Source organism: Limanda limanda, chromosome 12, assembly GCF_963576545.1.
Source record: "Limanda limanda chromosome 12, fLimLim1.1, whole genome shotgun sequence".
In the NCBI taxonomy this organism is placed as follows: Eukaryota; Metazoa; Chordata; class Actinopteri; order Pleuronectiformes; family Pleuronectidae; genus Limanda; species Limanda limanda.
In genome coordinates, this window is record NC_083647.1 from 2,627,222 (window position 1) to 2,643,167 (window position 15,946).

At 40.4% G+C, this 15,946-nt stretch overlaps 1 protein-coding gene across 1 annotated transcript in view; it reads right to left on the bottom strand.

The window, feature by feature from the left end:
* The window catches only part of atp10d (ATPase phospholipid transporting 10D), a 29,523-nt gene extending 14,242 nt beyond the window's left edge, over positions 1-15,281 (bottom strand). The window contains exons 1-7 of the mRNA XM_061082923.1: positions 15,256-15,281; positions 10,431-10,625; positions 4,994-5,198; positions 2,445-2,530; positions 1,131-1,237; positions 367-498; positions 113-225 (exon numbers count right to left, since the gene is read on the bottom strand). Of these exons, the coding sequence (XP_060938906.1) occupies positions 113-225; positions 367-498; positions 1,131-1,237; positions 2,445-2,530; positions 4,994-5,198; positions 10,431-10,625; positions 15,256-15,281 (864 nt within the window). The remainder of the gene's footprint in view (positions 1-112; positions 226-366; positions 499-1,130; positions 1,238-2,444; positions 2,531-4,993; positions 5,199-10,430; positions 10,626-15,255) is intronic.
* Between the last annotated feature and the right edge of the window lie 665 nt (positions 15,282-15,946).

Below are 15,946 nucleotides of genomic sequence, written 5' to 3' on the forward strand. Positions count from 1 at the left end.
AGCCGCTGCTTCGTTTTCAAATATCCTGAAATTGAAAAGGTGTAATAAATCTATAACTGCAGCTACTAAGAAATGTTAACGACAGTGCAAGTAGAAACGTTTAACATTATACCTGGAGCACAATGATCATAGTCCAAAAGACATAGAATCCAGCCAAGGCAGGAGACGTGTCCGTATCAACCCCAAAGACGGGCTCTTTCAGGTTATTCAGCCAGAGGCCGTGACCTGAAACAAACCAAGACACCGGATCAGCTCATCACTCTGAACACAGGGGGTTAAAGCTTGACACGGGTGAGTCTCTGGAATACACTGATGTATTTTCATTGCTGTGAGAGCTATGTGCTCTCAGTCAGTGTCGGTACACACCTACAGCAGATGTCAGACACATGATGAGGAGCAGAACCACGCACCACAGGATGTCTGTGTTCAGACGCTTCTCCAGCTGGCTGCGCTTGTACCTCGGCCCACTGTTGTTCATCATGGCTTTGGTCTCATGACCTAAGTCCCACAGTGACAGAAACACATGTTGCTGTGAGCAAAACAGACAACTAAAAAGCTTCAGTAGTTTATGGTTTCATTATGGTCATAGCTTATGCTTGAGTCAATATATAACATTTTCATTTACCTTTTCCACCTTAGTGAGTTCAAATCATGCTCTATTCTTAATTGGTGTTCATTAAACTTAGCCTGTTTGCTTAGACTGGTGCTTTAACCTATCTGGTTAAGATTGTTCACGTGTGAAAGCTGCCAATCAACTTCATTTAGGGAACCAATCAAAATGAGTACTTCTAGCATCAGGATGAGGAAGCAGATTATACCTTGGATGTTATGTTATTATTGGTGCTTGTTTGTTTTTCTGTTATTTCACAACATGATATAAAAACTGCTGACTGGATTTCCATGAAACTGGGGAGGGAAATTCCACCAGACTAGATAAACAAGTGCTGTATGTTTGTGTGTGTCAGTGTACTACTGGTTGTTCAGACAAGAATGCAGTCCATTACGTTGTGTTGATTTAATAGGACGCCTGCATGATTTTACATACAAAGAACAAACATCATCTTTGAAATATGCGACCAATAAAACCAATGTCTTGTGTTGATTTGTTGTAAGTGACCCTGTTCGCTTACCGGCATAGACCACGATGCCCACCACCGTCTCAGTGTTGCGGATGGTGCAGCTCCTCAACAGGAGGTTGCTGTTATGGAGGCCAACACGAACCCCACTGGAATGCTCCCTGTGGAAAAACACACACACATACGCACAAATAAGAACTCAGAACTGTTCTTTTCTTCATCAACATCGGGATGTAAAGAGGATTCAAGAGATATGACATAAAAAGTGGTCGTCTACATAATTTTAAATAAAATAGTGAATTGTAACTGAGCACACGATCAGATGTTAGACTGACTTCATGAATAGTTGCTTCATGATAAGAATTTTACGCAGTATTGGTTGTAATTGGTTTGGGCTTAAGGAGTGTAGGTGAATGAACATGTGAAACTAAAGAATGCAAATAATAACAATTCTTTTTCATAAATCTGCTAAGATCACTTTATGCAAAGCAGGCTTCACAGTTCAGTTGGTTTACAGATGTTTCTTGTGAGCAGGTCTGTTTTTTAAATGTAGTTTCTAACTGGTGTTGAAAGGGTCTCATTTTATTGCTGCCTCTTTATGACATACAACTTTAAAGGAGACGATCAGGGAGGAAATCGTATTTTGATTCAGATTGGAAAAGCCAATGTTGACATTGCCATCGGAAACTTTCACGGCCAGTAGCCTGCTGGAGAGTAGAAAGGAAGCTGAAGCAGAGTTGTTGTTTTTGACGTTGCATTCCGTTGTCATGGCTGGTGATGGGGCAAGATCAAAGTGAAAAGGAGAGAAAGGACTAAAGAACACAGAGAAGCTAAGAGGGCTAGTGATTAAGTACGAGCTAGAATGGGAGTCAACCTTGGTCGAGCATTCAGCAGATGGAGAGAATTATGTGATCAGCAAGGATTCAAAGCCGATCCTGATTGTCTATCGTCCTCCCAAACAGGTATTTTCATTTGATATGTATTGTGTCATTTATGAAGATAATAACCTCGTCCCAATGCATCCTGCAAACATCTGTGTGTTTTTTTTCACTACTTGCAAAACAAATGCACATGCTGGCCAGACCAAGGTTTTACAACAGGGGACAGTGGAACCACTCCACACTCGCTTTATGGATTGAACTTCATCTTTGCCAACTCCTGGCTCTAGTTAGCTTTTCTTGATGTTATTAGCCTGCTGAAAGTTTTCCAAATCTACACTGTTTAATTCAAGAACATTTTAATCAGTTAAAATACACTGTTAAGGACCAAAGTCATATATATATATATATATATATATATATATATATATATATATATATAAACAGAGACAGATGTGAATGTTCGGTGTCTTGTTGAAAAGAAACTCACATGTAGCCTCTGAACCTGCTGAGGTCATTGTTGGGGTTCTCACACTCGATCCGGCAGGGGAAGCCATCAGGGGTGAACTCTTCTCCCTGGAAAATACACAACTGTAATTAAACCAGCAGATAAAATCACATATGGAAAAACAGATACAGACACAACAAATTTTATATATCAGAAGGAGAACTAGATGCACAAAACATTGGATGTCTTCTATTTCCCCTCATCTTTTTAGTGGCGATTAGTTTGTACAGAGATATTTTACAGCAGCCAATAAAGCTGAAATAAAGCATACTGAACAGGCTGCCAGCGGTCACCCACTGAATGAGTCTGATGTTATTGTCACTAGCTTAGCTGATACCAGTTTTTATGATTTTGTGGATGAAAGTAGCAGTAGAGAGCAGGGAATAAAACCACCGCCCTCATCTTGGGACTGTGTACATTGTTTCTATTGAAGATAAGGGGGGTGGGGCACAATAAGTGCATTACATGAGTAGTGTGCCATTTACCGCTCATTCATTTCAATAAGGCAGTCAGTGATTAAATAGTCCTTTCATGTAGAACACACATGTAATACAGCTGCACATGGTAACTCACCCTCATATATTTGCTATAAATGTAAATGAGTTGTATAATGTGGTGTAATATAACACGACAACCACAAAGTCTGGTGTCAAACATAATCCCAGAGTCAAGATCATATGAAAAACAAATATCCCAACAGCAGTTACAGACTGTGGGAGCAATACAATGTGTTGATGTGACGTGGTTTAAACCATTTGAGCTTTAACATGAAGCAGCACGTACAGTATGTTCACTCAAGCCTCTGATTAGTAGATATTTGATCACAAAATGTTTTCCTTCACCAACGTAGAGGGTATAGAGCAGGGGGGGTCAAATCAAATTCAGAGAGGTCCAGATAGAGATTCCCTACAGCAAAGGTCTGGAAAATTATTCTGTCTAATAGCCTCAAGATTCAGTGCAATACATATTGAAATATTAGACATATCAAGGAATTTGTCTGATCAACATCTGGTTGTCATATTAAAAAAAGGACAATGCAATAATATACAAATATATATACTCTCAGTTTTCATATTGATCTGCAGGGATTATAAATATAAATATTCTGATTAAAAACATGCACTTTCTTTGGAGGCTACTGGTCACATCTGGCCACTACAGGATCTGTAGTCTGTTAGCAGGTCTTTGAGAAAGCTAATGCACATGAAAGTAGAACTGCCCCAGGGTCGTACGCTCTGCACAACCACTCAAGCTGCAGTTTGAATCCATGCGACCCAGGCTCTTATAGTGAGGTATAACGTATGTCATGAAGCCTTTGAGGGAATTTAATAAGAGGTATGAAGTTTATTTTCCCATAACGGCCAGTGAAATACCAGTAATTCTAATCAGTTCATCCTTGATAAAGGTTTGGGCCTATTAAAAAAAACTATTACATATTGAGGCCATGTTTCAAATAAAGCTCTCAAAGTGTACACGAGACACAATTCTTCACAAGACTGCAGCACAACAGAGCAGCCTTTCTCCTCAAAGCACTGAGGTCAGCAGCTGCCCCTGAAAGTGGAGCACACCTGAATCCTGACCTTAAGGGTAAATGCTTTGCTTGAATGCAGGGTTCCAGTTCTGTCATTGTTCTTTCTTTCAATCTGTCGCAGTATGAAAGTAAACAAAAACAATTCTCCTTCACATAGTCACGGTAAAGATTCAGCAATCATTTGTTTAGTGACAGAGCTGGAGGATACATCCACCACCTTCTTCATTACACCACTGATTCACTGTAAGGCTACATACATGCTGCACTTCAGCTGACCAAAGGCGCACACACAGCACCATTGTCTCCATGCATTTAGTAACACATTATTTTGATATCCATACGCAGCTGCGCATTGTCTGACGCAGTTTGATGAATTGTGTTGTGTATGGTGTGCCTGGGTTTGAGATTTCCTAGCCGCTCTAATTTTCATTCTGCAACCCTTGCCTTTGGAAAGTGTCAAGAATGACACATTAACCCTGTATGTCAGCTCACTCTAGAGGAGGCTGGTCTGTTGTAGCTCTCTGTATCATCTGGCCACTAATTAATCATTTAAAGTGCTAGCTGAACTCAAACGTGACCTTAATATATAACTTTTCACCACTACAGGGGCATTTAGGAATCTTGCGCCTTATCTCTAGATAAGTATAAGGGCTAATGTAGCCTTAAGGAAAACATACCAAAGGTCATGCAGCATTTAAATTGCATTGTGGGTAAGGCGCAAGGTTTTCACAGGGCAGAAAAATATGCTTTCTCTGGTTCTCAGGATATAAATCAATATTTGTATGTATGTATATAAAATTGGTTGTAGAACAGGGGGAAATTGTTATTTAACATTAATAAAATCTCCAAAAATGTTGTTTTAAAGTAAGGCTCCAAGAATTGCATTTGAAGAAATGTTGTACTCTCTGTCTCAAGGTAATGAGGTAAAACAATACAACATACAATGAAAACATAGCACACACATCTTGCACATATGAAACCTTCTCATCCGTTACTGTACCTGCAGTGGAAGGTCTGAAACCACCTGTCTCTGTTTCAGGTTGGTCTCTCCGTCCAGGTTGGCGGTCTCAATGTAGCAGACCCCACGGGAGTCAGAGGAATACAGCAGCAGCATGTCAGCAGGGATGATTTCATTACAGGACAGATGCACAAAGTCTCCCACTCGCACATCCTTCCAGCACTGGTCATTGTAGGATTTCTGTTTGCTAGAAGGAGAGCAGAGATAAAAGAGACACATAGGGATTAAAATCACTACAGTCAAATCAATCAAATTGTATTTGTATAGCCCATATTCACAAATCACAATTTGTCTCATTGGGCTTTAACAAGGCGGGACATCCTCTGCCCTAAACCCTGAACAGGAGTAAGGAAATACTACTTAAAAAAACCTTTCAACAGGGGAAAAAGAACGTAGAAATCTCAGAGAGACACATGTGAGGGATCCCTCTCCCAGGATGGACAGAAGTGCAATAGATGACACGTGTAAAACTTTTGTATTTGTATATGTAATTAGGTATTAGAATGGAAACTGTATTTGTCTTAGGAAAAATCGGTATTGCATATTGTACGTAGTGTACTCTCTACTGTAGATTTGAACTGAACGCTCCTTGTATTTTACGACATAATCTGTAATATTCTTAAAGGTTCAGAGACAAAACACGCCTTTGGTCAACAGGTATAATTCACACAGTGAGCAAATAAACTGTGGTTAATTATTGTTCTCAAAGTTCATAACCCCTTCCAGGTAATGACATAAATACATTGGGTGAGAGGAATTACTGTAAATCATATTTGTCAAGAGCTCATCTGTGATAAACTACTCCACTAAAAAAGTTCCTCCAAATAAACCACAGAAATAATGGTGTTGGTTTTAGAAGGTGTGGTGAGCAAACCAGGCGGTTACGACCAGTGTGGAAGTAAAAGTAATCTAGAAACAGGCTTTATTTATAATGTTCTGCTAGATAAGAATCAAGCTTTTAAAATAAGTAATGTGTTGAATATAGATCCTCAACAAGAGAGGATGCACCGTCCCTAGTTTATATATAGTCTGCTTTCTTGTAACTGACTTTGCAGTGTTATTTGCTTTTGGGCTCAAATTCACTCACTAAATGTCTTCCCAAAATCTACTATACTAATTAAAACAGTAACAGAAGGACATTAGTTACGATATCTTTACCTCCGCCAAAGAGGTCTGTTGGTTGGTTTGTTTGTCAGCAGGATTACACAAACAAACTACTGAACAGATTTCCACAAACCTTGGTGGAAGAGTGGGACACAAACCAAGAAAGAACCCATTCAATTTGGGGGGAGATCTGATTGGATGGGTCCAGGAATTTTTTTCATTTCTATAACATTTCAAGATAGTGACATTTTCACCAGTTTCACAGTGTAATTCATGGATCTTGATGATTCAAACAATATAAATCAAGATCTAGCGGATTTAAATGAACGTGCGTGTTCTACTGAGTCCATTTTTCATTGATTCTAATTTCTGCCGACAATACTATTGTGCCATTGTTCTCAAGAAACATTAGATCCAGGAAGAACCAACCTCCTTCATGAAACTAATAAAAAAAGATTAGGTCAAGTAGAATATTCCAGAAGAATACGCTGCGTCATCAGACCTACCTGCTGTAAACACGGCAGAGAAGCCTGTTGATCAAATGATCGGATTTAAACCTGCGGTAGTCTTCCCAAATGTCTTTGATGGCTGTCAATGACAACACCAGAACGACCGGGGCCACAGCGATCTCTGGCTGGAAGGCCTCCACCACAGGAACGAAGTTGAGCGCAGCAAGTAGGATGAAGTAAACATTGGCAAAGCGATGGAGCTGCTCAAACAGATTCTTGGGCAGGAATGAAAGGAAAGAATACTTTGTGGTGCGAATCTTGTTGCTTTTATACAGCTTCAGGAGTTTACCCAATTCCTCATCGTCTGTACAGGAGGGTACCACTGTCCTCTTTTTCTGAAGGCGCTCCTTGGTAGAGTGACGATGGGACGGAAGCTCCCAGCTATACATGAGTCCTTCGCTCCTGGTCCACCTGCTGCTGTATGTCTCCACTTGGAAGCCTCACCTGCCTGCACTTGTTCTCCAGGTTGTATTGTGGTTTTCCTGCAGGTTCATGCTGTCCTTTCTTCTAACTGACCATTCCGATGTGGAGTCCTTTTAACCCTGTCCAGGCAAAGCGGGAAGTGTGAAAGCTGGGTGGATCGCTAACTAACCGCGGACGGAACGCGCCGACACTCCTCTTAAGGGCACACTGTAAACAAACTCAAGGTACAAGTTTTACAACTGACACAAAGACAGATTGTGAAACAAGATATACAAGCGTCTGAGTGGCAGCAGGGAGTGTGCCGTCGTTGATTTCCTTGGCGACCATCTCAGTGGACAGACTCACATATCCCTTAACAGCAGAGATTCTTCATGTTAATATTGTTTTACTGAGGCAGTGACTAGAGAAACCCTCCAACTCAATCCCTAAACCAATGACAACGCCATGAACCAGCATAACAGAGTATAACCAAGGACCACAGCCATCCAGCACGCATACTGTTCTCTCCAGTGTCATCTGGCAGACGCTACAGTTCAAACAGCATTTCATAAAGCCCCTCCTCCGCAATCTAACTATAAGTGCCGACAGCGTGTGTACAGAGTGTTGACTTAGTATTGCTATTCCCTCCCCCCCTACTGCTGTACATTATACAAACACACCATTCTGCATGTGTTGGCTGACTTAATTATCATGATTCTCTCAATGTAGTTTACAAGGGGTTTCAATCCACCTGTGTTGTGCACATTGTCAGTTTGACAACCCAGTTACAGCCACGGATACATTTCATACACAGCATCTATCACTGGCAATAGCCACTGCACATGACAAATAAAACTTGAATCAACAACATCAATTTTCATGACAGCAGTGGTAGAAAATCTCTCTTGAACCTCTCACCTGTTACACACACAACCAACACACTGAGCTGTCCATAAAAGCTCCTGTGTGAAGGATGAAGGGGACCTATCAGCACAAATGGAAAATGATATTCATAATGAGTGGCCATATCTATTCGATTCCTGTTCTCATTGATTCCTACTTTCAGTTTTAAATGCTTGTCTTGCAGGTGACACTGTATCATTGAACATTCAAAGAACTGAAATGAGGGATCTTCCTACAGTCAATATTACTGGCAGGAACACACCCAGGTACAGGGGCAGACTGTTCTGGTAAGGTACGGGAAGGGGAGAGGCAGAGGGAAAGTCTATCACCCAGGAGGACAAGCCTAGAAACCAACCCTGACTTATATAATAGAGTATATTCAACACTAAAGGTTTTTGCAAAATGTATTTTCGGGAGAAAAACATTTCTTATGTCACACTTTACTTTACTATCTTTATTAAAAAAATGTTTCTTTCAAAATATATTTTTCTATTGTAAATTAGTCGGACATGAACCGATTTCCATGAAACTTTGTTGAGAAGCGGGGTATGACGTAAGAAAGAACCCATTACCTTTGTGTTGCAGATCAGTGGGTCCATGATTATTTTCTCTCACTTTCTTAATCATGGATCTCGATGTTTTCAAAATCAGCCATGTTAAGGGGGCTGATATTTATTAATCGGGGCAATTTGGTTCAGATCATAATAAAAATCTGCACCTAGTGAATTCAAATGTGGTTTTATAAGGGGACTGTTGGGCCTATAGAGGTGTGCGCTCCACAGAGTGCCGTTCTGTTTACAATAAAATCACAAGAGTATTGTCACTATCTTCATTTGCCTGAAATGACCCACATGTATGTCTTTGTTAAACTGAGGAGCTCTGGTTGTGAACCTCTCCACGAGGTGCGAAGGTGGAAGTAGTGGGACATGGTTGTAGCACCACAGATCTTGAGCAGAGAGGTTGAGATTGTTGCAGTCTCAACAAAATGTTAAAGTGTGCAATTTAAACTTCATTTATTTTATCTATATTTCAGTTTACACTCAATAGTCCATAATGACCAAGTGTGAACATCTTTCTAAAGAAGCTGCTGTCCCCTGCATAAATCCGGCCACTAGAGGTCATCATATCCGAGGTTACTGACAAAGACCAAGATTTCTACAACATTGTGTCCCCATGGAGTCTGTTGTGTAACTGCTGTAAATGGTCTGTATTTATTAAATGCTTTTCTTGTCTCGATATATTTACTATTCAATTTTACATTTACCCATTCACACACACTCCAATACAGGTCATCTATGTGCAGCACTTTCCCTGTGATATATCACTCATACACTGCGGCTTCCTTTGGTAAATTCAGGGTTTCTCAATAGTAACAAGTGACAAATATAAAAACACGGAAATAAAAAGTATATCAAGAGACAGTTAACAACATTGTATACGTACAAATGTGCAACAAAAAGATTGACTATTTTTAGGATAACCATAAATGCAACTAGACTTAAAACAAAACATTGATGCAGCTACATTTCTAAAGCTATTCTACACCAGTTATTAATGTGGTCACTAAACTGGTAAATCTAAAAGCCTTAACTTAAAGCAACATTAAGCCAATGCCAATTGTTGGAATCAGGACCTGCAAGTTCAACAGAAATGCTGAACTGAAGATCAGTTAAAAAAGGGTGGACGTGATTTAAAATCAATGTTTATCCCTGAATATTCAGCGAGGACATTTTTTGAATATGAAGAATCTGAACAGGCTTTAGCTGCAGCTCTTCAGGTTCAGGAAGCTAGGGATCATGGGTAATATCCGCCACTCAGTTGCAGTGGACTATGCAGTCAGAGCTCAACACATTGATAGACTATGTTTGTTCTTTACTTGAAATCCACTTTATCACAAAGACACAAGGACCAACAGAATGAGTCACCACGTTTGGCAGCAGGAGGCGCTGTTGCAAAAGTAAATGTTGCAGCGTTTCTTTAAACTAGTCCCCTTCTCGGAATCACATGTGAACCTGGGAAGAGTTTTCACAAAGAAATCAGATTTGACTTTAAATCACATGTTAAACAACACAGCGAAAGTACCAGTATGTGTCACTTCATGGTTCTAATTTGACGAGTTTGCTTGTTTTTCTGCAACATCCATCCAAGGCAGTCAGCTGATGTGCTGCTGTGGCTGCCACTGTTCACACAGCATTTCATAAAGCCCCTCCTCCACAATCTAACTATAAGTGCCGACAGCGTGTGTACAGAGTGTTGACTTAGTATTGCTATCCCCTCCCCCCTACTACTGTACATTATACATGTACGTTGACATACACACCATTCTGCATGAGTTTGTTGACTTAATTATCATGATTCTTCCAATGTAGTTTACAAGGGGTTTCAATCCACCTGTGTTGTGCACATTGTCATTTTGACAACCCAGTTACAGCCATGGATACATTTCATACACAGCATCTGTCACTGGCATTAGCCACTTAGGCTGAGAGAGGTTCACTCACCCACAGAATACCCGTGCAACATTGTTGTTGACCTTCTTGTCGAACAAATAGCGTCTGTAGTCTTCCAGTGCATCTTTGATGGCGATGACGGCGAGAACCACCACCAGCGGAATCATGGTAATTTCCTTCTGAAAGGCCTCAACCGCTGGCACCCAGTTCAGCAGCGCCAAGAACAGGAAGTAGAGGTTAGCAGCCCTGCGAAGAAAATACCAGAGCAGCCAATTATTATGAAGCAAGTGCTACCACAACACGTTCAATAAACAGCTGTAAGCTGATTTGAATGATAGTTCTGACCTTCAGAAACAAAAAGTAGATAAAGACCTTTGCAAAAAATAAACCGACAAAATAATAACACTAATAATAACATTGTTAAAAATAAAAAGCCATTACCTCTTTAGCACCCCTGAAAATACATCAACTCAAAAATGGAATAACAACATTCATTAAAAGAGTGCTCATGTGTCTGTGTCTCTTCCTGTTCCTGCCCTGAGGTCAAAGCTGCTTCAGCACTTTCTATTGAAATGACACAGACTTTTAAGAACAAAACATTAGGACTGAAAAGAATGCAAACGCAACCTAATTTATTAAAGATGTATGAACAGTGGGTGCGCTCCATCTGAAAAAGACTCCGCTCTGGAGGATGGTAAACAGCCCTGTAGGGTTTCATTCAAATGAGAAAAATAAACAGAGCATACGGTCAGCAGACATTATTAAAAAGTAGTTCACATAAAATGTGAGGTTTGAAAGTTATCTAAGGACATTGTTACACAAAATCATTTTTATTGTTGAATTTAATGGGATTTTCCTTCCAATCCAGGATCTAATCCACCTCTATTGTATTAAGGTGGAATCAGAGTTTCAGAGCGAGATGTCTCTGAAATTAAACAAACTATCTGCATGAACAGAAGAGGGGATGTAAAGAAGTGACTGAAATCATATTATTATGTCAGCACTATTGCTTTTGTAACTTATAACTAAAGTTGTTGTCAACAGAAACTGTGAGTGAGCCCCCTGCTGCCTATAGCATATATAGTATTTTAGTGCTCGGTGCCAATTGAATGGTATGTTATGCAGTGTGAGATCATCAGCCATGCATCACATATGTCCCAAAGTATGTACTTCAAAAGTACATTTAAAAACTCCAATGGCACTCAGTAGACTCAATACCTGAGCCAAGGCTTAACTAAATTCACTAGATTCAAAGTGCACCAAATCACACACTCATAATAATCAGACCCCAGAACATGCCAGATTTCTTTCATCAATATCCATCAATTATTTTCTGTGAAATATCGCAGGTCCACCGCCCGATCTGCCTCATTCCGCTACAAAGTTCATGGTATCAATTGAGTAGTTATTGTGCTTAATCCTGCTTAATAACCAATGCCGATAAAACCATAACTTAGTGTTTTAACCTTAAACTTCACTTTTAGCTATTACTATCACAAATTCTGAATATGTTATTATTTAAACATAAACTATGAAACGCCATAATACAAGAAATATCAGTGTTCTTCAAAAGGACAATAACATCTTTCTCACAGTTAGCCTTACTTTAATATTATTGCCAATCATTCCTTATGTTTCTACAGCTTTTCTAGTTGGGACATCGAATTGTCTGTACTTTACATAACTGACTGTCACATTTTACTATTAAATTAACTTTTATAAGTATCATTATTTTTATAGCATGAAATACAAGGACTATTCTCATGTTTCTTAAATTTTGTGGCTGGTTTTTAATTAACTGAATTACATTTCTGATGTAACTTTTTACCCCAAGCAGAGCATGTCAACTTATTCGACTCTCCCTTACACTGGTGATTCTGGATGGTATCATGAAGCCGGCTATCTCTGGGTTTACTGATCCAGCTACGAGTGTCTTTATACGAAAGAGGCGGAGTTCTTAAGTACAAGCAACATTATTCCAACCATGAGCAAATTGCTTACTATATTTGATCAAACACGGTTATCTGTGGGGAAAATTGGGAACAGCAATTTTCTATTCAGTGAGGAGAAACATTTATAGAAAATAAATCATTTCCAAATATTTAAGCTAAAGCTAAGTGTAATACTGTGGGAACTATTACATGTGCAAATATCTAGTTTGTTTTATGATTAACAAACTATTATCAATATTTGATGCACGAGACAAAGTAAGTCTATTTGTTTCCGTCACAGAGGACATACGGTTTGCTAGAAGCTCTCATTTAAAACCTGAGAGCAAATGGACTTAAACAGAAAAATTATTCTGATGACCCATAACAATACCTCATTACTCCTCATTACTTTACAGTTAGAACTCCTTCCTCAGTCTGACTCAGTGAAGAGGTTACTGCACTAATGATGTCACAGTTTTCCAGTGATCTGCTGATGAAAATGCATCATAATTACCCGGGTGATCTCTAGGTAAAAGAGGGACAGATTGATGATACCAGATACCATGTGATCTCTGATTGCCTCATGACACTTTGGTAGAAATGGAATCAAGTCCTTCATTCTGCCTGTAGTCGAGACCTAATGTAAACAAAGTCAGCCCTATGACCTCACTAGGCAGAACTTAGCAAAAAATAAAACCAGCTTAAAGGGATAGTTCACAAAGAAATTAAAATTCACTCTCATTATCTACTTACACCTATGCCGATGGGGGGGTGGGTGAAGTGTTTGAGTCCAATAAACACTTCTGGTGTCTCAGGGGTAAACAGTGTCCCAGCCGACTCCAATACAATTGAAGACATTAGTGACCTATAAATTCTATAGAATAAAACAGCAAAAACATAACATGCCTCTATATTTCTTGTTTGGTGTCATCCAAGTGTCTGCAAGGCCCGACATTCATAATCGACTCAAAACGAGGTAATTTCCACTGTGTTTGAAGCCTAAAAGTCCACCAGAAGTGGCTAAGGTAGCGGACGTGAGCATTTCCGAGTGTCCCTGAATGCACGTCGTTGGAAGACATCGGTGGACATTTCGGCTTAAAAAGGTCCCGTGCGTAAGATTTAGGTGAAAGGGATCTATTGGCAGAAATTGAATACAAAATAATCCTAGTGATGCCTTCACTTTTTAGGACAACTGAAGGTTACCGTAGGACAGGTTCTCCCTCATGTTTGGAAGGGGAGGGTGAGGTGAAAAGTATTCAGCTGCAACATGCCACTTCACCACTAGATATCACTAAGTTCTACACACTGAACCTTTAAAACACTGTGTAAATTATCTTGTTTTGAGTCAAATATGAATTTCGGGGCTTGAGGACACTTGGATCAGTATGGAGACATTTTATGGTTTTTCCCTTGTTTTATTACGTCTGAAGAAGGACTCGTCACCATTGACTTCAATGGTATTGGTTTCTGGTCTAACAAAGTTTACCCCTAAAACTCCTAGAAGTGTTTTGTGGACTCAAACACCACCCACCATCGGCGTAGGGATGAGTACATAATTAAAGTGAATAAGTGAATTTGGTACTATCCCTTTAACATCAGACTCAGTCTTTTTTCCTTTCTTGCATCAGAGACAAGGTTCAGGTACAAGATTGATTAACTCATCACCCCCAGGGAATTCTTTATCAAAGGAACACAACTGAGGAAAGTTCCACCCAAAAGAGAATTATTACAACAGATACATCACTGGAAGCCATCAGGGGAAAAAGAAGACAGAAAGGATGCCAAATCAGCAGGACTCAAAGACCCAACAAGCAAGAGTGTCTACGTCATTGCTTACAAACATCTCAGTTTCTGCCTTTCAAGAATAAAATGCAGCGCCAGAAGTTTTCAAACTATAATGGGGCCAGCAGTGTTTTCAGTCACCTCAGAGTTGAGTATGTAACATGTAGCCTCAGGGGCATTCAAGGTCCTTCATATGTGTCCATGACACAATTGTGTTCACACTGCTGAAAAGAAAAAAGCTAGATGCGTCTTACACCGCCTCCTCTGAGGTACTTAGACCTGTCCACTTATGGTCCACTTACTCAGGATGAATGCAATGCCAGGTCTGAACCTGGCCAAAGTTGCTGTAAGGAATCATTTGCAATCATTACACCACAATGTGTTGCTGAGAACACACAGCAGCTTTACCGTGAAGCATAAAAATCACCAAGGAGTGTCTAGGCCGTACCTTCTGGGCACCAGGGTGTTACTTGCATCTTATTTTGAAGTATCTCACTAGGGCAACATATGAGCCTTTTACTGATGCACATTTGAATGTTCCACCTCACAGCTTCTCTGTTTGCTCTCGGTTCTGCTGAACAGGTTTGAGAGAACTGTGTGCTTTCTGGAGGGAAAACAACACAGAGGCGAAAATCCATAAATAAAGAGCTGGAGGCGCATCAGTTGCTGTAGGACTGGGTCACACCATGTCCAGCCAGGGCCGTACTCAAGCTCCAGCCTCCAAGTAGGTATACATCTCAGCATTTGCTCTACTTTGGAAGGACAAACCTGGGGTTACCTCATCCTAAGCAGCATTTGTCAAATTGACTGGATGATGTAATTTCCCATGCTTTTACAAATTAAGGGCCAACTCACTAAAATCCTCGTGGCTCACAAGGTAAGAGCCTTCCTGGGATTGAGGGTGTGACAGACATGCAGTGGCCTGTATGGTGAGGCCACCTGGGAGTCAAACCATAGACCTGCCCATCAAGACAAAAGGCCCATGTGGGATACGCCCTAACCATTCGCTCATAGGGTCACTCCATCCACTTTGCTGACATAAAGTCTTGAGAACAGGTTGAACAAATATGATCATTCTATTGACGACACCATTATGATTACAAAAAGCACAGAAATGATTCCATTTGATTATTTTCAGCTACTTGCCAAAGTCATGATCTGACCTGTGGAACTGCTGGAAAAGGTTCATGGGGATGAAGGTCAACAGTCTGTACTTGGTAGTGCGGATAGCATTGCCCTTGTAGCTTTTGGAGAAGGTGTCATACTCGTGTTGGTGCGGCCCATGGCGTGCAAACACACTTCTTCGCTTCCCTCTGACTCTATGTGGAGAGCAATGGGCATCGAGGAAGCTTTTGTTGGGCCGGTCATCGGGGGAGGAGTACCAGCCCCCCCCTGGGTCTCCCGCTAGCAGCGTCCGACAGCGATGCCGCACCCAGTGGAGCCGCTCCATCTAGACAGCTCAGCCCCCTCCTCTGTGGTCTGCTGCTTTCTGCTTCCCGGTGGAATTACAAAATGTCCTATTCCTACCGAGAGAAGACCACAAACAATATATTATAGTAATTGGTCTCACTAGGTTGTAATTATCCAGCGTGTCTGCAAGTTTTAAAGATCATTAAAATGTCTACGTCTTTACGGGTACAGTACATGTGAGAGAAGCTCTGAGGGGAAAACAAAGGTTCAAGAGACCCCAAGAAAATAGGACAGCAGTTAAGGAAATCATGCTGTGAAGGCACAAGATGCAGAGTTAAATACATGCATGAGGTCAAAAGGACACTGGAATCTCATTACATCATCACATTCCATTATTTCACCATGATATACAGATAGTTTGGTTGTAGATTAGGCTATCTGACA